Source organism: Serpula lacrymans, assembly GCF_000218685.1.
Source record: "Serpula lacrymans var. lacrymans S7.9 unplaced genomic scaffold SERLAscaffold_17, whole genome shotgun sequence".
Classification (NCBI taxonomy): Eukaryota; Fungi; Basidiomycota; class Agaricomycetes; order Boletales; family Serpulaceae; genus Serpula; species Serpula lacrymans.
The window spans coordinates 309,493-333,999 of record NW_006763306.1 but is presented as its reverse complement, the minus strand read 5'-3'; the positions used below and the strand labels follow the sequence as shown (position 1 = coordinate 333,999).

At 43.8% G+C, this 24,507-nt stretch overlaps 5 protein-coding genes across 5 annotated transcripts; 3 read left to right on the top strand and 2 right to left on the bottom strand.

Annotated features, from left to right (window-relative positions):
• Positions 1–621: 621 nt before the first annotated feature.
• On the top strand, positions 622–1,548 carry SERLADRAFT_479627 (uncharacterized protein; the record flags this gene model as incomplete). Its single annotated transcript, XM_007323906.1, has 3 exons — positions 622–919; positions 981–1,317; positions 1,366–1,548. 2 exons carry the CDS (start codon positions 658–660, stop codon positions 1,010–1,012), a joined length of 294 nt encoding a protein of 97 aa, XP_007323968.1.
• Positions 1,549–6,822: 5,274 nt separating this feature from the next.
• On the bottom strand, positions 6,823–7,766 carry SERLADRAFT_411755 (uncharacterized protein; the record flags this gene model as incomplete). Its single annotated transcript, XM_007323905.1, has 6 exons — positions 6,823–6,906; positions 6,961–6,998; positions 7,052–7,151; positions 7,235–7,299; positions 7,352–7,488; positions 7,588–7,766. 6 exons carry the CDS (start codon positions 7,764–7,766, stop codon positions 6,823–6,825), a joined length of 603 nt encoding a protein of 200 aa, XP_007323967.1.
• A 444-nt stretch (positions 7,767–8,210) lies between these two features.
• SERLADRAFT_418518 (uncharacterized protein) lies at positions 8,211–9,770 on the bottom strand (the record flags this gene model as incomplete). Its single annotated transcript, XM_007323904.1, has 5 exons — positions 8,211–8,642; positions 8,697–9,015; positions 9,062–9,099; positions 9,159–9,443; positions 9,498–9,770. 5 exons carry the CDS (start codon positions 9,768–9,770, stop codon positions 8,388–8,390), a joined length of 1,170 nt encoding a protein of 389 aa, XP_007323966.1.
• Positions 9,771–10,489: 719 nt separating this feature from the next.
• On the top strand, positions 10,490–11,604 carry SERLADRAFT_443285 (uncharacterized protein; the record flags this gene model as incomplete). Its single annotated transcript, XM_007323903.1, has 7 exons — positions 10,490–10,539; positions 10,592–10,636; positions 10,697–10,823; positions 10,873–10,915; positions 11,003–11,071; positions 11,147–11,485; positions 11,543–11,604. The coding sequence occupies 7 exons, from the start codon at positions 10,490–10,492 to the stop codon at positions 11,602–11,604; spliced, it is 735 nt and encodes a 244-aa protein (XP_007323965.1).
• A 5,057-nt stretch (positions 11,605–16,661) lies between these two features.
• On the top strand, positions 16,662–17,004 carry SERLADRAFT_443284 (uncharacterized protein; the record flags this gene model as incomplete). Its single annotated transcript, XM_007323902.1, has 2 exons — positions 16,662–16,784; positions 16,969–17,004. The coding sequence occupies 2 exons, from the start codon at positions 16,662–16,664 to the stop codon at positions 17,002–17,004; spliced, it is 159 nt and encodes a 52-aa protein (XP_007323964.1).
• Positions 17,005–24,507: the final 7,503 nt, after the last annotated feature.

Sequence of the window (24,507 nt, the reverse complement as noted above, 5' to 3'; positions counted from 1 at the left end):
AACTTTCATCCTCCACTCTCCCCTCATTCACTCCATCAAGTTAGGGAATAAGGTCTGCCAAAGGGCCTAGTACACAAGCTAAGCCGACTCCCAACCTCGTACTTTGTTCTGCTCCCACAGCACACCTCCAAACTCTGAAGATCACGGTTCTGACATAGAGAGACTTTGTTCAACCCTTTGTGACACTTTCTCACAATTATCCTTGGGGCAGAAGCTTACACATCTGTTGGTCTACTCCATTGGTGGCTGGTAAGCAAACCATATCACTCTCCCTTTCCATATGTGCTGATGCCAACAGCTGTCCAAGAGTAGTACTCTTCCCAATTTCCTGATCAAGTTTGGCGTCTACAACTTGGACCCCAAAAATCAATCTGACTCCGAACCTACTCGGACCCCAATTCTACCTAGAACCTGCATAATTCAAGGCCCCTATCAGAATTGAGTATCCTCCCAATAATGTGTTTGGCAAAATACTTCTTGGCCATTATAGACAAAGCTTGAAATTTTTGAAGGCGGGATGAGACCATATTTTATAACTGAAAATATGAAATATGTTCCTCAAGCATAGAGCGGCTGTTCACCCAATTTGGCAATGAACACTGAGAAGTAACCCTCCAACGGACTTTTATCTGCACCTCAACAGCGTGAACAGTTCAAATGGGCTCAGTATCCTCCATTCTGCACAAAAAACGTAAAACATCTGCTAAAGTGGGGCCTAATTTGCCTGCGTCATCCACGAGCCATGCCTATGACGCTGAATTTGATGAAAGCCCACACTTTTACCACAGCGGCCAATTTCCAAGGTTGCTTCCCCAACCTTCACCACACCCACATGTCACGGTGAACCACACATCATACTTTGGGTGTATAGTTGTGAGGAGAGAAGACCATAATAACGGAAGTTGGAACCATGATATTGGCGAGCATGCATATCTCTCATAACCCTTTCAAAAAGACTGACTATAAGAGGTTCTGTTCAGTCCAAGTGACCCCCCCAGTGTTGGAGGAATAAGGGAGATACAAGCCTCGTACGGCGTAGTACAAAGGCAAGAAGTGGCACAAGGGCCAAATTGGGAAAGTCCAGTAGTTGAGGTGGCCCGTGCACCTAATAAATAGAAATTTTTTGGTTCCGTCTTCACTTATATACGCTGCCATTGTCAGGCAGACACCTCGGACCTTCTCTCGAAGTCTGAGGTGAGATACGTTTATTCTAGAACTTATGAGTACTTAGCTTATGTCTCTTTTCAGTTTATTACTTGCTAGGTACATTCCTTTGAATATTACAGAGCTTCTCTCGAAGTCTGAGTTTATAACTTGCTAGATAATTAACAGGTTATGAGTCCCAGCAAAGACAAATCAACTCACCCCGAGAAGGACACCATAGGTGTCCCGAAACTCGAACACGATGGTTCGAACTGGTCCATTTATCGGACACGTCTCGAATGGGCTCTGGCCGACAGAGACTGTGTCGAACACCTCTTGGGAACTGCACCCAAGCTGACGCCTACACCGCCTGCCGCTGCACAGAGTGCACAGGCCAGCTCCGGGACAGCAGCTGTTCCCGTGTTGAGCAAAGAGGACCTAGATGCTTTGAACGCATGGTCAAAGAAAGAATCCCGGGCACAAAACATATTGGCACGTACCATATCCGACTCTACGCTGCAAAAAATCCTCCACAAAGACACCGTGGCCGTGGAAGTTAATCTGTCAAGAAAACGAAAACAAGACAGAATTGGTACAATCGGAACTACGAGACAGACTTGCCGCATTACGCTGTCCAGACAAAGGGGACATGCGAGTTCATGTTGATAAAATTTGTGAGATGTGGGAACAACTGAGCTCTGCGGGGGTACAGCTCAGTGACAAAGAAAAGTCCTTCATGAGAAGCCTACCTTCCAACTACGCGACATTCGTCTCGCAACTATTCGCATCCGCTCACATGACCGGAAATACCATTGATCCCGAGACGCTAATAGTATACCTCCTACAAGAATTCGACCTCATCACAATTTCGACCAAACGACCTGGCAAAAATGAGAACGTTGCTATGTCAGCAATCACGTCGCCCAAAAGAGGAGGCCGAGGTGGTAGAAGTCGAGGTCGAGGCAGAGGAGGGAGATATGATCATAAAGAAAAACCCTCTGACAAAAACAAAGTTGAGTGCTACAACTGTGGGGGAAAAGGGCACATCAGTCGTGACTGCCCCAGCGAAAAACGCGACCGCCGAAACGATACAAAAAGAGACTCACCAAATGACAGAAAACTCAATGGTCAAGAGAATGACCTGAAAGGAAAGAAGCCTGAACAGGCAAACATTGCGATTGTCAAACGCGAAGACGAGGGAATATGGTGTGCAATATCCCCCAAATCTCTGGATGAGGCAACCAAATTAGCGCTATACACAAACGTGGATGGAGTAATGGATAGCCGACAAACCATTATATTATATAATTCGGGTGCCACAACGCACTTCACCCCATACCGCCGTCTCCTAAAGAACTACGAGGAGATAACCCCCCAATCCATCAGCGCAGCGAACCAAAATTCTTTCCCTGCGACGGGAAAAGGAGATTTAGTGATTAGTGTGCCAAACGGAGATGATAAACCCACAAAGATCACCCTTAGGGATGTACTGTATACCCCAGCCCTTGCTCACACTCTGGTATCAATCGGTCGGATTGATCATGCTGGTTACAAGACGACTTTCAACAAGGGAGAATGTGTCATAGAAAACCCCGCAGGCAGGATTGTTGGACAAATCCCGAATGTGGGGGGCATCTATATGTCCCAAGGATCAGAAACCATTGGACATAGGGCTAATGCCGCCATAGGGCAACTCACTGTGATGGACCTTCACAGACGAATGGGGCATATCGCCCCAGAAGCTGCGAAAAGAATGGTTGACCAAGGAATCATCAGTGGAATCAAACTCCTACCATCCACAAACGAGCCACACACCTGCGAGTCATGCGTATATGCAAAAGCAACACGCCAATCAGTCCCAAAGGTCAAAACCGGAGAGCGTGCCAAGGAATTTGGTGACGAGATTCATACTGATCTGTGGGGGCCTGCGTCAGTCGAGACTTTAGGCGGAAAACGCTACGTAGTAGCGTTTACCGAAAACAAGACAAGAGAAACTCACTTACATCTCTTGCGCGAAAAAAGCGAAACTTTCGCAAAATTCTGTGCCTATGATGCGTGGGTTAGAAACCACATGAAAGCGACCATAAAAATCCTGCATAGCGACCGAGGCGGTGAATATATGAGCGACACATTTGACGCTTACCTGAAAGACAAGGGTATCATCAGGAAACTAACAGTCCATGACACGCCAGAGCAGAACGGGGTTGCCGAACGGCTGAATCACACGCTACTTGAACGAGTCCGTGCAATGCTTCATGGCAGTGGAATGCCAAAGTACCTGTGGGGAGAAGCTATATGCCATGCTGTCTGGCTCAAAAATTGTACAACAATGAAGGCCCTCAATGGACAAACACCCCATGAGGCCGCCTACGGCATGAAACCTAATCTCTCCAACCTAAAAGAGTGAGGTTGCCGAGTGTGGGTACACTCACCAGATGGACCCAAGCTTGAAGCACGAGCTCGCGAAGGCCGCTGGATGGGTTTTGACAACGAAAGCAAAGGCCACAGGATTTATTGGCCAGAACGGCAATCTGTGACAGTTGAGCGTTCTGTCATTTTCGATGACTCAACAACACTCACCCCGACGGCAAACGATGTCACCCCTCTTGAGCTTGAGGGGAAGAGTACCTACGATCAATTCCCAAAAGAGAGTGAGATCGTTGAAATAAACTCCAATAACGCACCTCTGGATCTGCCCAATCTCCAAAGAGCCGTTAATCCACCTGATCCCCAAGAAAACCCCTTTCCTGCTCAACCTCCTCCAGTTCCTCCCCCAGTAGCCCCTCGTCGAAGCACACGCCTTCGCCAACCAGCACAATATGTGCGCGACCTATTACAAGGCGAAGGATTAATCAGCGGCACAAACAAGGGCCAAGTCTTACCGAGAGGCATCCCCATTCCTGTGCAAAATGCTGAAGACCCTGAGGGAAATGATGAAGAGGAAAGAGACGACGAAGAAATGAGAGAACTGGCCCAGAATGTGGCCATGGTAGCACGCATGGAGCCGAGAACAATTGAGGAAGCGCAAAAGCGCCCCGACTGGGCCAAATAAGAAGAGGCTATACACGAGGAGTTAGACAGGCTAAAAGCAGCCAAAACCTGGACCTACACTGAAAAGCCAAAGGATGCAAACGTAGTAGGCAGTAAATGGGTCTTCAAAGTGAAGAAGACCGCCACAGGATCCATCGACAAATACAAAGCTCGACTCGTAGCGCAAGGCTACAGCCAAGTCGAAGGAATCGACTACTTTGACACTTTTGCACCTGTAGCAAAGATGGCGTCACTACGAATTATATTAGCAACAGCCGCAAGAAACGACTGGGAAACTCACCAGATGGACGTCAAGAGTGCCTACCTGAACGGAGAACCTGAAGATGGCGAGGTCATTTTCATGCGTCAACCACCTGGCTACAGTGCCCACAATCGAGAATCCATGGTGCTACGCCTGAATAAAACTCTATATGGCCTGAAACAGGCCGGTCGCAGGTGGTATCAAACCTTATGCAATGGACTCCGAAAGATAGGCCTAGTACGCTGCAAAACTGATCATGCAGTGTTCTACAGGAGGAATGGAGATGAACTCACCATCATTGCTGTCCATGTTGACAACATGACCCTAATTACACCATCTGCGGCTGAGATGAAACATTTAAAGATCAACCTAAGCAAATTATTTGAGGTGAGCGATCTAGGCGAGCTCCACTGGATGCTGGGCATTGAAATCAAGAGAGACAGGACTGCCCGCACCTTGTACATGTCCCAACGCAGTTACATCGATACGGTGGTCAGACGCTTCAACGTTGCAAGCACGTACCTGACCAAAAATCAAAGTCCTAAATCACCTGAGGATTACGCAGAAATGCGAGACGTCCCGTACCAAGAAGCGGTAGGATCACTAATGTACGCAGCAATCGGGACTCGCCCCGATATTGCACACGCCGTCGTCGCAATCCTCTCGCACTTTGTTGAAAACCCAGGTCCGGCCCATTGGGAGGCGGCAAAGAGGGTAGTCCGATACCTAAAGGGAACCAGGGAATTATGGTTAGCATACGGTCCGGATGGACAACCTCTTACCGGATATAGCAACGCAGATGGGAGCATGAACGATAATAGGTCAGCCATATCTGGCTACGCCTTGATGGTTGATGGAGGCGCTGTATCGTGGTATTCTAAACAACAGGAAATTGTCGCGCTGTCAACAACAGAAGCCGAATATGTGGCCGCGACGCATGCAACTAAAGAACTACTATGGGCAAGGATGTTTATAAATGAGTTATTTGACCAAAGTCTACCACCGACTAACCTCCTATGTGACAATCAATCCGCAATAGCTCTTTCCAAAGACGGTCAATATCACGCACGCACAAAACATATCGATATCCGATATCACTTCATCCGACATGCTATAGAAGACGGAAAAATTGAAATCACCTATTGCCCAACCGAAGATATGACAGCAGACGTACTTACGAAGGCTCTGCCCTCAGCCAAGGTCAAGCACTTTGCAAGCGCTCTTGGACTCCGTACAGCTTGAGGGGGAGTGTTGGAGGAATAAGGGAGATACAAGCCTCGTACGGCGTAGTACAAAGGCAAGAAGTGGCACAAGGGCCAAATTGGGAAAGTCCAGTAGTTGAGGTGGCCCGTGCACCTAATATACCGCATCAGAAAATTTTTGGTTCCATCTTCACTTATATACGCTGCCGTTGTCAGGCAGACACCTCAGACCTTCTCTCGAATTCTGAGTTTATTACTTGCTAGATAATTAACACCCAGTACGTCGAAGGCCAACAAATACTGAGAACACTGCTTAAAAGCAGAGCTAGAGCATACTTCAGAACGCTGACGGTACGTTATGATTGTCCTAAAATTTGACTCACTTGCTGTTGTTGAATGCTGTAGCGCTCTTATGAACGTTCTGCTGTAATTTGATATCCTTTTCTTTTTCTTCGCCATGTCGAGCGATAACAGACATATTAGTAGACAAGAGAAGGACATTGGGCGAGACGTACAAACCTTCTTTCCATGCTGATATTCGGGAGCTCAGATAAATGTTATTGTTGTGGTGTATATATGACGTCATCTCTGCGACCTTGCATCAAAGGTTATAATATCCTCAGTTCACTATGTCAGCAAATCATGGGGCATACATACGGTTCTGAAAAACTGTATATGACATTCATGCGGACTGTGAACACTTTTCTGGGGTAACGTGGAACATAATTATAGCGTGAGCCAACAGGGATGTAGTTATGTCGATTTCCACTTGCCCGCAATGTGTGCACAGTGAATTACTTGATCAATTGACCCGGTTGTAAGGACTCCTACATCACCAGGAAATAACTCATTGTCAAAGCCGTGGTTATCTCAATAAGATATATTAACTACGACTTACTGTAAAGTAATACATGGAGTCACCAAACGAATGTGCATATAACAGAGATGTCAGATCAAAGAAACACAAACATCAGTGGTAGTAGTCCGTGGAACGAGTTATGTCGACGAGCATTTGGATTTTATTGCCAGGGATCATCCAACATCATCTGCGTCACAAACTCGATACCCTCCTTTCTGTACGTGTCTTGTGTAATGTTGGCCGGAATTGAGCCATCCAAGAAAGTCAAGAGGCTGGGTGTCTCGTTCTTGTATTGAGGCCAGTTAATCCCTGTGTTTCCACTAGGATCAAGGTTTGCCACGAAACGAACGGATTAAGTAGTCCGTCATATCGGCAGAACCATAGATGATGTCTATGTCTGAACCATGGAACTACATCGAGATCGTCAGTTTTCAATCTCAAAGGATGTTAGAACATCCTTTTACAGCGCCAAGCCCGGGAGTATCCTTCATCCGTTTGCTAACTGTTTACCAATCGTTAGCCATCAAACTTGGGGTCGATTATGTCAATACTCACGGAAAGACCAGGTCTTTTGGTGACCAGAACGTGCCTGCAAGAGGAACCGGCGAGGGCCTTGGAAATTGATATCACCAAGGAAGGCAGCTACACGCTTGAACTGCGGCGTCACCGTGTTGTTGTTGCCAGTATATCGGACAACATAAGTAACACAATTGAATCTGTCAGCTGTGTAATACGTACCACAACTACAGGTAGCTTTGAGCTTGGCGTGGCATTGGCCGGCTTGTAAACATTTATTGTAAGACCTGTACAACAAACATATTCAGTTTTGAACACTATTAGTATAAAAGAACACACAATCCTCGCTCTGTGGACTGGCATTTAGAAGTACAGAGGCAAGAATAGCTTCAGTTTCAGCAGTCAAGTTCCCAAAAGGGATTCTGGTGGTCTGTTGTGGACAGATCAACCCGTAGACCGAAGCATCGTAAGTGCCTCTGTACGGTGGGACAGCTCGAGGGAGGTGAAAACGGAGCTTGCCAAACTAATTATTATTATTTAGACTATGGAGCTGACGAATAAATGAAAGTGCTCACGGAGGTTGCGTGTAAGGTATACCCAAGAATGCTGAAACACTTCCGTTAGTGGTGCCAGTGAAGATGGCATGATCCAACTTCACGGAAGGTGGAGATAAAGTAGTTGCAGTTATCACATAAAGTAGTACGTGAAATATTTTGTCTGCAACCGCTGCAGACAGAATCTTCCACCACTCCATTAGTGGTGATAGCTTGAATGCGAGATTAAGGGTAAAAGGTACTAAAGGATGGTGAATGAGCAGAGGTCGACCCATCATCCTCTTTATACCTTTACGGCTAGCAGTCCTTGTGGGCCACGATGCAGGCCTTATAAATTGACTTCTCATGGTGCATGGCAACTACGGCAAACCAGATTCAGTATTGTAGAAATTCAGCCCAAGTTAGCTTTGTAGGGGGTGGATCGTGACACCTAGATCACGATGTACCAATGGAGTGACGAACCTAATTTTCGGCTTAGGCGCTTCCAAAATTCGAATAGCACTTTGTGCTTGTTGGCAGAGTTCTAGTTTGCCACAATGGGAATATCGCTCGAGTCTCATCGTTGACTTTTGCTCTGTTCAATATGAAGTTTGTGCACCCTAGTTTGTCTGCGTTGTGACCCTAGACATTCCACGAGTATTTGCTTGGTCTTTCCTGGTAAGCCGGTCCAGGGCTGCCCAGCGGGCGATGATATATTACATTCTGGCTGCACGTAACTTCAGTCTTAAAGGCACTGGCCATATGGACTGCACGTAGAATGCCCAACACACCAACTAGTTCTTCAGATAGATCCAGAAGTACATGTAGCAGGTATGACAGTTTCACGGTGTTGGTATGGCAGACACCCTCCTGATAACAAAGCTGAAGCGGCGGGCCCAATGAGTGACACAACGATAAAAACCAAAAATATTGTCATCGTGCTCGTTAATGACGCGTGATCGCAATTTCCAGCTGTTTAGTTGCTTGATGATCCCTTCAAACCGCACAATGACTTCATCCATGTTGGGCCGCTTTTCTGGGTCATCCTGTACCATGACTTTCACCAACGGTTCCACGAATTCAAAACCTGTTTTGGCCTTGATAAAAGTAATGCGTAATCAGTTCCTTGAGAAACCCCAAAAGTGACACACCAGCAAGAATGAGTCCCTGATCATATTTCCCAGATAGTATACGTCTGTTGGGAATGGATTGCGAGGCTCATTCGACTGCTGGAATTCTGGAACTGTTTTATCACCTCCCCATATCGGATCTTCCAGAGGAGCTATATCATTAGGACCATAGCGGCGTGATATACCAAAATCGACAAATAGATATTTTGGCGGACGCTGGGTACGAGTGTAATAGCTAACCCGCCCTGTGTAATCGCGTTTCATTTCAAGATCTTGAGGGTGATACGGGTCGACAAATAGAGGTGTTGCATCCATCATGATGTTTAGATTCAAGCAGTCACTGTATAACTTTCAGCAATGAATCATATAATAGTTATGGTACATACCGATGGGCGACGTGATGTTTGTGCATGAATCGTAAACCCTGGTGAAAGAAACCGTTTGAAAACTTTATTTTTATTTTTGAGTGACTGATGCACTTACTACGAAAATTTGGCGAAGAAAGTCGACCACTTCCCCGAAAGTGTCGAAGGGCGGATTGTCGAAAAAACGCAATAAAGGCATCACAATAATAGCACGATCCTCGTCATCCGGTACAACAAGCACATCGTAAAATGGTACACAATGGTTGGCAGGGTCGGATAAAAGTGGTTCTGTCGAAAAGAACTGGCCTATTTCAATCTCGAAAGGATGTAGTGACTTTTTGAACAACTTCAAAGTTACAAAGGCCCCATCAGATATTCGAGTGGCATCCAACACCTGCTCTACCTGTTAATTGACCCACTGTCAACCAAAGCGACACACGAGTTCACTACTACATACGAGTGGACCTTGTCTATCTTCACACTCCACCCATGATACATTGGTGGTTTTCCATGAAGGGAACCAGTCTGGAGCATAGCGACTGCGGAGCAAATACCCGCTGTCCTTCAACCACTGATAGTGCTTACACCACCACAATTCGCCTGTACTATGTCGACCGGGAGATCTCGGGCGGGGGCCAAAGAGTAAGAGTGCACTGCGCTCATACTGTGCAACCAGCTCAGCTATCCTCGCCTCTTCCTCTGCCTTACGCTGGCGACGACGAGCGAGCATTCGAAAGTAAACACACGCAGGAAGGTTACTGCTGGTGATGCAATCGTTCGATGTACCAAACACATATAAATATGGACCTGAATGTCACAATCGATGTTGTATTCATAATCGACATGGCATGCTTTCCAATCTCGGACTACAAGCTTCAGCGCTTATACTCAGCACTCAATCTTGGGTCCCGATACGATGCATATGTCTTCAAGTTGTATCAAAATCGAGCATGAATCTTTACCGGAGAAAGCCTCAAGTTGGACTTGGATACATATGATTCACTTGTTAAGCCCATATTCTTCCTGAACGTTATCCTCTCATCGAATCACAGAACATTGAATGCTCACAAAATCTATTACTGTGACGCTAGTAGAATTTGATTGCTGTGACTTGGACACAAAAGGAATTGATTGACATATGTATTAGACAGGCCTGTGACAAGTTGATAAGTTAATTCCGTTTTCTTTTCTTTTTTATTTCGTTCTTCATATATAAGTGTTTAAATAATGCACTTGTGAGCCACTCTGATCTCTACAGATTCCCTGATACCAGGCACAATATCTTCCTCAGACCTGCGGGTTGACCTTCTACGACTTTGAAAACCTTTTAAAACCTTCCCCACAGACTTCAGGATGGTGAACCGTCAAGTTGTTGAGGAAAATCTAGCTAGTTTGAGTAGACTTGAGTCCCTCGTTGCACTATCCAAAAATATCTCAACGCGCTCTGCAATGGAGAGGGGCATGATTTATCAACAGATATCCATAGATTTGATTCTCCAGTCAGCAAATTTCCCTTAGGACTTCCGCAGAAGGAGAACCGCTACTGGACAGCTCAGACGTGGAGGAGATCAACAGAATCAGGGGTCGTCTTGACGTGTAATTATTCGTTTCAAGAGCTTTTAATTCATAGTTCTCACCTACCCATTCCTAAGTTAGCCTGTCCAACTCTCTAGAAGTTGATAGGGCAAGGAAGAGCTCATGGAACCCCGCACAAATCATAAAGTCATACTTGTTACATCGACAGCATGTTGAACAGAGTCTGCAGATTCTACAATTGGCCCGGGTGAGCATCGGTTAAATCAGACTTTAGAAGGTTACTTATAATCATGCAGGGTACTTCAAACACCATCTTGAGAAAGTTACTTACTGCAGATCGTGAGTGATCAGCCTGCATAATTCTCTGCATACTATGCCTTTATTGAACCACGCTGACTGAGCCTTGAACCCTTTTCCCTTCCCTAGTCTCGGTCTGCGAAACACTCTCAAGTAGCACAGCAAGCTTTATCACTGCGGTTGAATACATGACTCATGGTGTGTTACTCAAGTTTCAGGGGTCCATTCATGTTTAGCTTTAAATTGTTTCCTCCATCCATCTATTTTATGCAGAGGCGGAACCTGCAGATGATTGTGGAAATGCTACTGAGGAGTTTCAAGGAGGCCCGCCACAGTCATCCGGGTCTGACGGCGACGATAATCAAGGCCAAGATCAAGTGGAGTTTCAAGGAGGCCCGCCACAGTCATCCGGGTCTGACAGCGACGATAACCAAGGCCAAGTTTTTGATCAAATAAGAAGCGTCTTTGAGGGTATTCAAGGTGTGCTCACCGCCCCTCAAGCCTCGGAAAGGGCTATAAATGTGAACCTTTTCTTTCACAACATCTTACACATGGGCTCGGGACCCAGTACCAACCCAATGGTTGCGAGTGGGTCAAATCATATGGGTGGAAGTACGCTATATCTTTTGTAACTGGAATGAAAATTTGACATATATGACCTCCACGTAGACGGTGTACGTACAACTTCCGTTTCCCCACCATCTGCACCAAATGCATCTCAGGGCCAATGATTATAGCAGATGAAAGATGGTTAGAGTTGAAAATCCGTCATTTCCTGTGCGGCTTTTAGTATGCCCACAGCTATGGACAAAATTTGTCTAGTGTGGAACATCTAGGTTCAACACCTATATGAATTCCGACTATTATCAACATAACAGAAAATAGACTGGTGTACTACCGATGTATAGTGAATATCAAACAGCTTCAGAACGTGATTCAATTCCTAGCTTGAAATGGGAGTCAATACTAGTACACCCTTTCGTCTTTCCTGCTCAGCTACCTCAGCAACTATTAATCAGGCAATTGGGGAAGTCTGAGAGAGAGAAATTCCATTTTTTGTATACAGTTGCATATTCTACGACCAAGAGAGAGAAAAGGGTAGAATTAGAGTATATGTAGAGGAGTATGAATTGTAACTTTGATGTCTATGGTGCTACAAATCAATCACAAACAGTGAAGCCAGGGAGTCTATACACGATGGGCGTGAGCTGGTTTCGGTCAGGCTGGACTGGAGATAGGTAATAACCAGGATTACCAACATTGGTAACTCCTCCAACCATGCCTCAGTGCTCCCAGAACCGAGAAGAAAGGCAGTGCTGCTACAAAGCTGGTACCCTGCTGAAACAATTTGTTGAGCTCTGATTGGCTATTGTGACAATACCCCAAAGTTTGTATACACTGGTGCACACAACAAGGAACTCAAGAAGAAGTTGTGATGAGAGAAGATGAGTTGATAGACTCAAAGTAGGAGCTAGTTGGTTGATGGTATTCAACGGGAGGACTCACTGAGGAGTCTTCATCTATTGCAAGGGTATATATACTAAAATACATGTAGTACTGTGCAGTTGCTATAAATAAATGTAAACATTCCACAATGTTCCATTGTATTCTATATGATGTCACTAAATAAAGTGTCTAATGCCATAACATGTGACCAGTCTGTGAGCTGTCAATCTAGACAACTGTAATTGCTATAGTAAGTTTAGCATGTATATAGTTGTGGGATGTATCATTGGTACTCACATGTCAGAAGTCCAGTGGAAACTGAAGACATCTGACAGTGTAGAGTCCGACATTTGTGGTTCAGTGGCTATGCTGATTAGCAATTGTAAGTATAGTCTGTCAATGTATTGCTTTAAATCAACACTCCTCCTCAGTCATGGCATAGGCCGAGCATTCCACTCAGCTTTTTCATCCTTGCTCTAGGGAGTGTCTTGGTGAATATATCCACAATCATATCATTAGTAGGACAATATGTGATATTGTAACAACCAAAGTTTGGATACTCTAGCACACAGCTCAGGCAGGCAAGTGTGAGGGAAACAGGAGTGGATAAACACCTTAGGGTTAGGACCAAGTTAGTTGTGGGTAAACAACAGGAGGACTTGCTGAGGAGTCTCCTTGATCTATTGGGCTTTATATATATTTACAGGCTATTTGTACATGTATACTATACAGTTAATGAAGGGAGTGGCTGATGATGTCATAGGGCACAGCCCAAGTGACCAGCTCCACTGCGTGAGAGACTTGTAGCTAAGAATAAAGAAAAGCAGTGCAGCACAATGTTGATGATGAGAACTGTTGTTACAAAACCACACACAAAAAACAAACAAACACACAATCCTCCCAGATTCCACGGAACTTGTTTATGGGCTGAGCCGCCTAGAACAGTGGGTGCTCTGGTTGTTTGTGGGGTGGTATGTATGACAATCCTTCAAAGTAAAACCCAGAGATGTATGGGCGTGGGTTTTGAGGAGGAGGGATAGTTGGAATATAGAAAATAGGGGCTTTGTGGCGAGTATAGCACAAGGTAGGTTTGAGAATGACAAGATAACGAGGTTCCCAGTGATAGTAGGCTCCTGACGCACAAACTGTAGTGCTCAGAAGGACTCTAATTAAAAGGGATGATAATGATTTCAAAAGTGGAGAGTAACAATGACAGCAGATAACAGTGGTAGCAGTGGGAAGCATTGTGACCACACTGGATCACAAGTAGCAGAGTAGAGAACTTGAGATTTAGAGAAGAAGTCTGGATTCGAGTTCTTGTTCTTTTACAAGGTAAAATACAGGGGTTTATATAGTAAAAAAAAGGTAGGCTATGCACAGTATAGCTGTGCAAAAAGAATGAGAAAGAACATGAAGGAAAGAATGTATGCTGACAAATCCTGCGTAGGTAGTACAGGATAAGATTGTCAAAATAAGGAAAAGAAAGAGCTAGAACAATGAATGCTGTGTAAGTAATGTTACAGGTTTGTACAGCCATAAAGTAAAGTCCAATAGCAGAAAGAGAGCAAGAAAATTGTGATGTCATGAGAAGATGCAGTAAAAAAAAGGCAAGGCAAAAATATCAGTATCAACACAGTTCCTTTATTGTCAGTCAGGCATTCTAAAAAAATATTTGTCCATAAAAATGATTCAAAAATCAAAAATAATCGTACTGTAAATGAATGTTCTGCTGCAAAAAAGAAACTGGAGCCACCGGTCCACCACCTAGTCCAAATCCAACGGTTCCATGGCCTTACCAATGGACTGGTTATATTGGACCACCTGGTCAAACAAGGGAGGGAGGGGAGTAGTTCCAATTTGGAACAAGTGAGTCCCAGGCAGTGTGTGGTAGGCATAGCTGTAGCAAAGACAATGGACGAAAGATAACTGTACCCAGGTGAATGGAACAGCGATATATGTGGGTGACTTAAGGGGATGAACCTTCTCCTGCTCAAAAACTACCCACCCACGCTCCAACCAGGGGAGACAAGCGACCAATGTTTTGATGGTATACAATGGAAGATCGATGTCATGAAGATGGACCTGTTGCCCAACTTGGACCAGCCGCCAGGGCTTTGCTGATATCAGCAGTGGCACGTGGTGGTTGATGGAAGCAGATAGAGAGTGGTAACATCAGATATGGTGGGGGAGCAAAGAAGATAAGGAGGGTGGAGGTGACGAGGAGGTGAACTAAAATGGGGATCCAGAAGCGACTGTCAGGTGAGAATAAAAATGAGAGTAAGGGACCCATGGTGGGGCTAGGCAAAGGAAGGGAAGTGAAGGAAACGACCAAAGTGAGGGCACAATGCAATGTGTAGCCAGTGGCGGTGCAAAAATTTGCCAAAATGCTGAAACGCGGAAAGTACTGAATGGAAAAGCAAAGGTGAGCGTGACTGAATTCCCTAATAGAGGTGGTGCTGATCAGCCACAAGTTTGAAAAAATCAATATTAATTACTATTCCATGCTGTGCCTGTGTGGCGCAAAGGCGAGTCTTTTTGAATATTCACTTCGTTATTGACACCTGTCCATGCTACCAATCAACTTTGGTGCATGACAGCAGATAAAAGAAGGAGATGAGTGGAAGGCTGCCTTTAAAACCAGTAAAGGTGTATTTGAACCTACAGTTATGTTCTTTGGAATGTGCAACTTGCCTATGACATTTCAACGGCTGATGAACAACAATTTCAGGGACTACATAGATGAAGGATAGATGGTGGTATACATGGATGATATCCTGATCTTCAATACTGATATCAAAAGTCTATAAAAATGAACAAAATGCATACTACAATAACTCCGAGATAACAATCTGTTTTTACAACTGGAAAAATGTATCTTCAAAGCCACAACAATAGAATATGTGGGCATGATTGTGTCACACAATCAAGTCTTGATAGATCCTGCCAATTTGGCAGGAATATATGATTAGCCCACACCAATGGACACAAGGGACATCCAGAAGTTTCTAAGATATGGAGACTTCTATCAAACATTTATCAGACACTACTCAGACTTGGCAAGCTGTTGAATGCCCTGCTTGAAAAAAACTGGAAGTATGGCAGCCACCTGTGATGTGGCTTTACATGGTGATTCAATATATTTGTGTGACTGGACATATTCATATATAGAATATAGGCTGCAAAAATTTCTGTGCACCCATTAAAAGGACTCATGTTCAAATTGTAAAAAAAACTTATTCTTTGCAGATCACTTTGTGCTCACCACCACCAGTCCTTTATTTTGACGTGACACCTGGAATATCTCCCAGTTTTTTGCCAAGAAAGTATTTTAAGTTGCCTACTATTAGTGGTAATATTACTTGCTCTGAACTAACAGGAATTGTTTATCTGGGACAACACCCTACTTCTCAAATACTAGGTCCTGATGGTCAAGTCTGGGAATATGATAGGCAGGTCTAGGATGCCAGTCCTATATTTGAGAACATAATACCTCATTTGCTCATGTTAAGAAGCCACAATGCACATGCTTATCTGTTTGCTCTGAGGTGAGGTACCTCCTGTTCTAGGATAGAAGCACTCATCCAACTCAGTCCATCCTTGAATGTTCACCATCCACCACAAGGCTTTAAATACTCTACAACATTTGCTATATACCTCAATCCAAATCTGTAGCCCTTAATCTGCTTGTATCTTTTATTTTTCTGCTCTTGTCTTTGTGTCATATCTCTATCTTCACTGTCCTCAACCCCTACTTCTCCCACTCTGAACCCTACATCCTGACAATGATGTATTTACTCTGATCTCTCCAGTCAATAATAGCAACAACAATCAGCTACCCTCCATAGCAGATGTCAACCACACTGCAATTGCAGAGCCCCTTTCTGCCTTGTGGTGCTCGCTCCTAGAGTATGCAAATTCTACAATCACTGCTTCTGACGCACACATTGCTACACTCAGCAAAGTTAACAATCCACACTCTTGGAAAACAATGAAGAAAAGTGCAGATTATTGGGTTAACTTATCTGGTAACCTATATACTATGAAATTTCCCACAATCCTCAACTGGGATGGGTTTTTTGACTAACTTGGACCTTATATCCATTCAACATGGGGTACATCTTTTCATTTTTTCTTTAGCAACCTTCTAAGCCTTTTTTCAAGCTTGACATAGATTCTATGCGGAAGGCAATGGCACAGGACTGCCAGACAAAAGGAAGCCCACAGCTTCAAATATTGGTACCACAAGAATCAAGTTGTTGACCAGTACCATCCTATCCCCCAAGTACTTTTTTTCCATTTGTACCCACACACCTATGCTAATTTTGTCACTATTGCAGGTAAAATGATTGCTTCCACCCCCGTTACACCATCTGACAAAGGGAAAGCACCATCTTCATCAGCTGCATGTGGTGTTCACAACTGGAGTGTTGCAGACCTGCCTGATCCTGAAGGGTACTTTGAAAAAGTGAGCTAGACCTATCTTTGGTCAAAGTTGTTGTGCCTGATGTCCATGGCAACAATGGGGTCCTTATTTATCCATCTGAATATTCCCAGAAGATACCTTCCAGATGTATGGTGGTCACTTACAGCTATAAGTCACCCATTCAATCATTAGTACAAGCTCATCTCACACAGTCCAACATCTACAGGTGAAACATCCCACTGCAGACAGGATCCTGGAATAAAAATGGCGCAAAAAACAATGGTAGCCACACATACTGCACATACTGCCCTGTACTTCACTCTATGCATCTCTTACCTAAACAAGTTGGTGCACAAAAAGCATTGTTCTGACCTCTTCCTCCTATTGTTGATGAAGACAACAGTGACCTGTCCAGAAAGTGGAAAGCTAATAATGATGATCAACCAGACACAAGCACTCCCACTAAACAAACCCTCCGTTCAAAAAAAAAAGGGGAAGGAGGCCCAGTCTCAAAGTTGTCACAACAATAAAGACCCGGTTGAGGCAGGTGAGATCCCAGATCTCTCAGACCCTTTCTTTATGTTGGAGATATAAAGGGCTTTGAGGTGTTGTGTTTACCGCTTAGTTTGCTTTTTGAATACTGTGAGTTTTTTGCATGGTATTATTTTCTTGTACCTTGATCAATGCTCATAATCATTAAAGTAAAAAAACAAATATCTCATTTGTCACTGTTTTATTGCAAGATTTTTCATTTATTAGACTTTTTTTACATGTAGAATCATGAAATATGATTATTATCTTCTGACTTGAGACTTATTAAAAGAGTTCAAAAATCAGAGTCAGGGACTGGCATGCATGCCGCTATAATTTAACTGTAGTAGATGAGATAATGTTGCCCCCTGGGCACCCCTGGTACCAAAGTGGCTGGTGTTTTGAGTGTGTGCAGCATGGCAAGCTCAAAGTACAGTGCCAAAATTTGGAAGGTCAGGGCAGCTAGTGCTCATAGGTGATTACAAGACCTAGTAACCTGATGGTACCAGGATTATATCAATAGGAATTCTGGATTGAAGTTTGATGGGGTTTGCTTGAGATAATCCAAGAAGCTGAGAGTAACAAAAAGGCTTACACAAAGTCAAGACTATGTCAGTGTAAATACTAGTAGTGCTTGTCTAACAGATTGAGCACTATATTGTTATCTTGCTTTACTTATCACACAACACTCAGTTGACCACAGGTCTATTTCACTGTATGATGGTGTAAAGGTAAGATCTACCCTTACCTAATCACATTGAGTGATAGGTATGTTTTTAAGTACAATGTAAGTAAGACCTCATATGGAAACTTCATTTTTTTTTTTCATTTTTTTCATCTTTCTTCTCAGCTAAGATCCTGCTATTAAAGCTGGTGTTGAAATAACAATGGTACATTGATGTGTCCCCTTCTATATATGGTAACTAGGTTGAACCTAGACAATCCTCTGATGCTTAGGGGTGTTAAACAGCATGGAACAGACTGGTTTCCTTTGTTTATACTTATAATGTTCTTTCCTTTACATTCCTTTCCTTTCCATACTTTGTTCTATTCTAGTTTACATATGGGTATTGTCAGATACATGCCAGAAGGCATAACTCCAGAATTCCAAAGAGGATATTTCTCAAGTCCGAACCCCCCCGATGTCATGCACCAAAGTTGATTGGTAGCATGGACAGGTGTCAATAACGAAGTGAATATTCAAAAAGACTCGCCTTTGCGCCACACAGGCACAGTGCCACGTGGAATAGTAATTAATATTGCCCTTTTCGAACTTGTGGCTGATCAGCACCACCTCTATTAGGCAATCCAGTCACGCTCACCTTTGCTTTTCCATCCGGTACTTTCCGTGTTTCGGCATTTCGGCAAATTTTTGCATCGCCACTGGCTACACATTGCATTGCGCCCTCGCTTTTGTCGTTTCCCTTACTCCCCTTCCTTTGCCTAGCCCCACCATGGGCCCCTTCCTCTCCTTTTTATTCTCACCTGACGGTCATTTCTGGATCCCCATTCTAATCCACTTTTTCGTCACCTCCACCATCCTCCTCCTCATCTTATTTGCACCCCCACCATTTCTGATGTCACCACTTCCTATCCGCTTCCGTCGCCGATCCGTAGACTACCACGTGCCACTGCTGATATCAGCAAAGCCCCGGCGGCCGGTTCAAATAGGGCAACAGGTCCATCTTTATGACGTCGATCTACCATCATATACCATCAAAACATCGGTCACTCGTCTTGCCTGGTTGGAGCGTGGGTGGGTAATTTTTGAGCTGGAGAAGGTTCATCCCCTTGCGTCGCCCATGTTCATCGCTGTCCCATTCACTTGGGTACACTTATCTTTTGTCCATCGTCTTCGCTACAGCTACACCTACCACACGCTCCCTGGGACTCACTTGTTCCAAATTGGAACTACTCCTTATTAAGAACAAAGCTTGAAGGAAGTGTCTAGCCACTTGCTGAGAGCAATCAGGGACTGGAACTAGAGTCCAATGTGAGTAACTTTATTATTAGAGAGTATGACAGGTATACAGTACCTAGAGTCCAATGTGAGTAACTAGAGAATAGGAAGCATTGGACTCTGCAGTACTGTCCGATGTTTTGTAAACAAAGGTAAACAAAGCAGCCACAAAGGCGAAATAATAGAGAACACAATCAATACTGAATGGTAGAGGGATAGATAGAGAAAGGAATGAAAATATAGAGGTAGCATAAAGGTGCAGAATCACCAAAACTAACACTCCTCTCCCTCCCTCGTTTGATCAGGTGGTCCAACACAACCAGTCTATTGGTAAGGCCATGGAACTGTCGGATTTGGACTAGGTGGTGGACCGGTGGCTCCAGTTTCTTTTTTTCCCAGCAGAACATTCATTTACAGTGCGATTATTTTTGATTTTTGAATCATTTTTATGGACACATATTTTTTAGAATGCCTGACTGACAATAAAGGAACTGTGTTGATACTGATAGTGTTTTGCCTTGCCCTTTTTTTACTGCATCTTCCCATGACATCATGATTTTCCTGCTCTCTTTTTGCTATTGGACTTTACTTTATGGCTGTACAAACCTGTGACATTACTCACAGCATTCATTGTTCTATCTCTTTCTTTTCCTATTTTTGACAATCTTATCCTGTACTACCTACGCAGGATTCGTCAGCATACATTCCTTCCTTCATGTTCTTTCTCATTCTTTTTGCACAGCTACACTGTGCATAGCCTACTTTTCTTTCACTATATAAACCCCTGTATTTTACATTGTAAAAAAAAAAACAAGAACTCCAATCCAGACTTCTTCTCTACTCTCAAGTTCACTACTCTGCTACTTGTGATCCAGTGTGGTCACAACACTTACCACTTCTACCACTGTTAACTGCTGTCATCGTCACTTGTCACTTTTGAAAGTGATTGTCATCCCCTTCGATTAGAGTCCTTCTGAGCACTACAGTTTGTGCATCAGGAGCCTGCTATCACTGGGAACCTCGTCACCTCGTCATCCTCGTTGTTCTCAAACCTACCTTGTGCTACAATTAGCAAGGTAGTGCTCGTCTATACTCGTCACAAAGCCCCTATCTTTCTATAAATTCAACTATCCCTCCTCCTCAAAACCCACACTCATACACCTTTGGGTTTTTTACTTTGAAGGATCTTTATACGTACCACCCCACGAATAACCAGACCACTCCACTGTTCTAGGAGGCAAAGCCCATAAACAAGTTCCGTGGAATCTGGGAGGATTGTGTGTTAGTTTGTTTTGTGTGTGGTTTTCTAACTGCAGTTCTCATCTTCAACACCGAATCTTTTGGTACTCTCAGGATTATGCTCCTCATGTTCTGTGTTCAGCATAACACTGTACCTCACCTCCACATGGTACTCCAGACATCCGCTCTGATACTCCTGCGCTAGACTTCTAGTCCACCATACATTTCCTCTGCACATTTTCATATTCCTCATGGACTCTGTAGTTCTAGACCTTATGATACACTCCTCCCACACATGGTTTCCCCTTGCTAGATAGTTGTGTGTACCATAAGGTCTAACTACAGAGTTCATAAGGAAACATAAAAACATGTAGAGGAAATATATGGTGGACTAAAAGTCTGGGGCAGGAGAATTGGGGCGGGTATCCAGAGTACCATATCAAGGTACAGGACCATTCAGAGTAGCAGAGCATGAAGAGCATAAGTCTGGGAAGACTGAAGACTCAGGAATTTGGACTTGACTGTTCAGAGGTTTGGGTTTCTTGGTCTGTCACACAGATATGACAATTTGTCTTATTTGGATGTATATCCATTTTGGACAGAACCCATCAAGTATATCTTCACCATCTCCAAAACTGTTTAAGTTATTGTAGATGAACAGATTGCACAACCCCAGCTGAGGCCATACCACAATTCCATCCTGACAGGTTATGGCTGAGCAAGAGAGTTAATAGATGGGCATCTATATTATATCAGGATCTGGTTTGGTGTGCAGCTAGAGATCTTTTGAAAGCTTTTAGACTTATTGCATGCTTATGGGTACACAGACTTTGATTAAGGAGCAACTGTCAAAATTCCTCTCTTTATGTGTCACCAGGTTATCTATTCACCACATTGCTGGACATTTTTAATGTTCAAATGACATAATTACCAAGTACTTCAAGCAAATGCTTCACATACTATAGTTATAAATTTCTGTCTTAGACAAAGCATTATTATCTGATAATGTTACTATATAGATGGAGCCAGCAGAATCTGGCAGAGTGGGCCAGCCAGGCCATTTTCAATGTAATAAGATAGGGGTCCAAGCACACCTGTTTAGGACAATTTATCCATGCCACAGGCTAGGAAACCTGAACCTCTGAACAGTCAAAAACCCCCAAATCCAAACTCCTGAATCTTCAGTCTTCCCAGAATCATGCTCCTCATGCGTGCTCTGCTGCTCGGCATAGCCCTGTACCTTGCTTCCATTGAGTATATATATACTACTACAGGTTTGTGTGTACATATATATGTACTACACAGTTGATAGATGTGGTGGCTGATGATGCCATAGGGTGCAGCCTTTGTGACCAGCCCCACCACGTGAGAGAGTTGTAGTTAAAAATAAAAGGAAGCAGTGTAGTGCAAGAAAGTGAATGTCAGGCAACAAATACGAAGCTATATAACAAAACTCAATGCCTGGTCAAGTCCTTGATGAAAGGCGGTGAAGCAGGGTATGAGAGTTGAAGAGTATTGATATGGGCGTGAATCTAAACTAATATTGAACTAAGGAATAATACATCAAGTATGTACTTCCTTATATAGTGGACAACAATGGTCAGACCAAGAAAGGGAAGAGTTAAGAAAGTGGTCTGACCAATTAACTAACCAATAAGAAAAGAAAGAGAAAGTGGTCCGATCTATCATATTTACTAATCGCATGAGAGAAAGTATTGGTAAAAGGTGTATAATTGGCTGTATCAGTAAACCCATGAGAAGGCGCTGACTCATAGCCTTCCTTGCTTATCAATATCCCTCTGAAGTATTCCCAGACATAGCATTGGATCATTGCTATGTCATCTGGATATCTTCTCGAGGGTCTACAACAGTTCTCCTTCGTTGTAAGTACGATAAGACGTGAGTATGAATGGAGAATAAGAAGAAAAGGATAAAAGTAATAGAGTGCCAGCTGTAATCTCTAGTCCAAGAGCGAGAGGAGTGACAGGGAATGAATTGGTGTCGATGATGAGAACTGCTGTTAGAAAACCACACACAAAAACAAACTAACAAACAATCCTCCCAGATTCCACGGAACTTGTTTATGGGCTTTGCCTCCTAGAACAGTGGGTGCTCTGGTTGTTCATGGGGTGGTATGTATGAAGATCCTTCAAAGTAAAACCTAGAGATGTATGGGTGTGGGTTTTGAGGAGGAGGGATAGTTGAATTTATAGAAGATAGGGGCTTTGTGACGAGTATAGATGAGCACTACCTTGCTAATCATAGCACAAGGTAGGTTTGAGAACGACAAAGATGAAGAGGTGACGAGGTTCCCAGTGATAGCAGGCTCCTGACGCACAAACTGTAGTGCTCAGAAGGACTCTAATCGAAAGGGATGACAATGACTTCAAAAGTGGGAAGTGACGATGACAGCAGTTAACAGTGGTAGCAGTGGGAAGTGTTGTGACCATACTGGATCACAAGTAGCAGTAAGAAGTGAACTTAAGGTTGGAGAAGAAGTCTGGAACCGAGTTCTTTGTTTTTTTTACAAGGTAAAATACAGGGGTTTATATAGTGAAAAGAAAGGTAGGCTATGCACAGTATAGCTGCGCAAAAAGAATGAGAAAGAACATGAAGAAAGGAATGTATGCTGATGAATCCTGCATAGTTGATACAGGATAAGATCGTCAAAATAAGGGAAAAAAAGAGATAGAACAATGAATGCTATGTAAGTAATGGTACAGGTTTGTACAGTCATAAAAATAAAGTCCAATAAGAGAAAAAGAGCAAGAAAATCGTGATGTCATAAGAAAATGCAGTAAAAGAGTATAAAGCAAAAAAAACAATATCAGTATCAACACAGTTCCTTTATTGTCAGTCAGGCATTCTAAAAAAATATGTGTCCATAAAATGATTCAAAAATCAAAATAATTGCACTGTAAATGAATGTTCTGCTGAAAAAGAAGAAACTGGAGCCACCGGTCCACCACCTAGTCCAAATCTGACAGTTCCATGGCCTTACCAATGGACTGGTTGTACTGGACCACCTGGTCAAGCGAGGGAGGGAGGGAAGTAGTTCCAATTTGGAACAAGTGAGTCCCAGGCAGCATGTAGTAGCTGTAGCTGTAGCGAAGGCGATGGACGAAAGATAAGTGTACCCAAGTGAATGGGGCAGCGATGAACATGGGCGACGCAAGGGGATGAACCTTCTCCAGCTCAAAAACTACCCACCCACACTCCAACCAGGCGAGACAAGCGACCAATGTTTTGATGGTATATGATGGCAGATTGACGTCATGAAGATGGACCTGTTGCCCTATTTGGACTGGCCGCCGGGGCTTTGCTGATATCAGCAGTGGCACGTGGTAGTCAACGGATCAGCGATGGAAGTGGATAGAAAGTGGTGACATCAGAAAAGGTGGGGGAGCAAAGAAGATGAGGAGGAGGAGGGTGGAGGTGACGAGTAGGTGAACTAAAATGGGGATCCAGAAATGACCGTCAGGTGAGACTAAAAAGGAGAGGAAGGGGCCCATGGTGGGGCTAGGCAAAGGAAGGGGAGTGAAGGAAACGACAAAAGCGAGGGTGCAATGCAATGTGTAGCCAGTGGCGATGCAAAAATTTGCCAAAATGCCAAAATGCCGAAAGTACCGAATGGAAAAGCAAAGGTGAGCGTGACTGAATTGCCAAATAGAGGTGGTGCTGATCAGCCACAGATTCAAAAAAGGCAATATTAATTACTATTCCACGTAGCACTGTGCCTGTGTGGCGCAAAGGCAAGTCTTTTTGAATATTTGCTTCATTCTTGACACCTGTCCATGCTACCAATCAATTTTGGTGTATGACACCGGGTCCAAACTCCGGAATCTTCAGTCTTCCCAGAATCATGCTCCTTGTGCGTGCTCTGCTACTTAGCATAGCCCTGTACCTTGCTTCCACGTGGACCAGCCCCACCACGTGAGAGAGTTGTAATTAAAAACAAAAGGAAGCAGTGTAGCGCAAAAAAGTGAATGTATAAGTGGAGTTTAAAATAAAAGGGAAGTGCCACATAGCACAAGT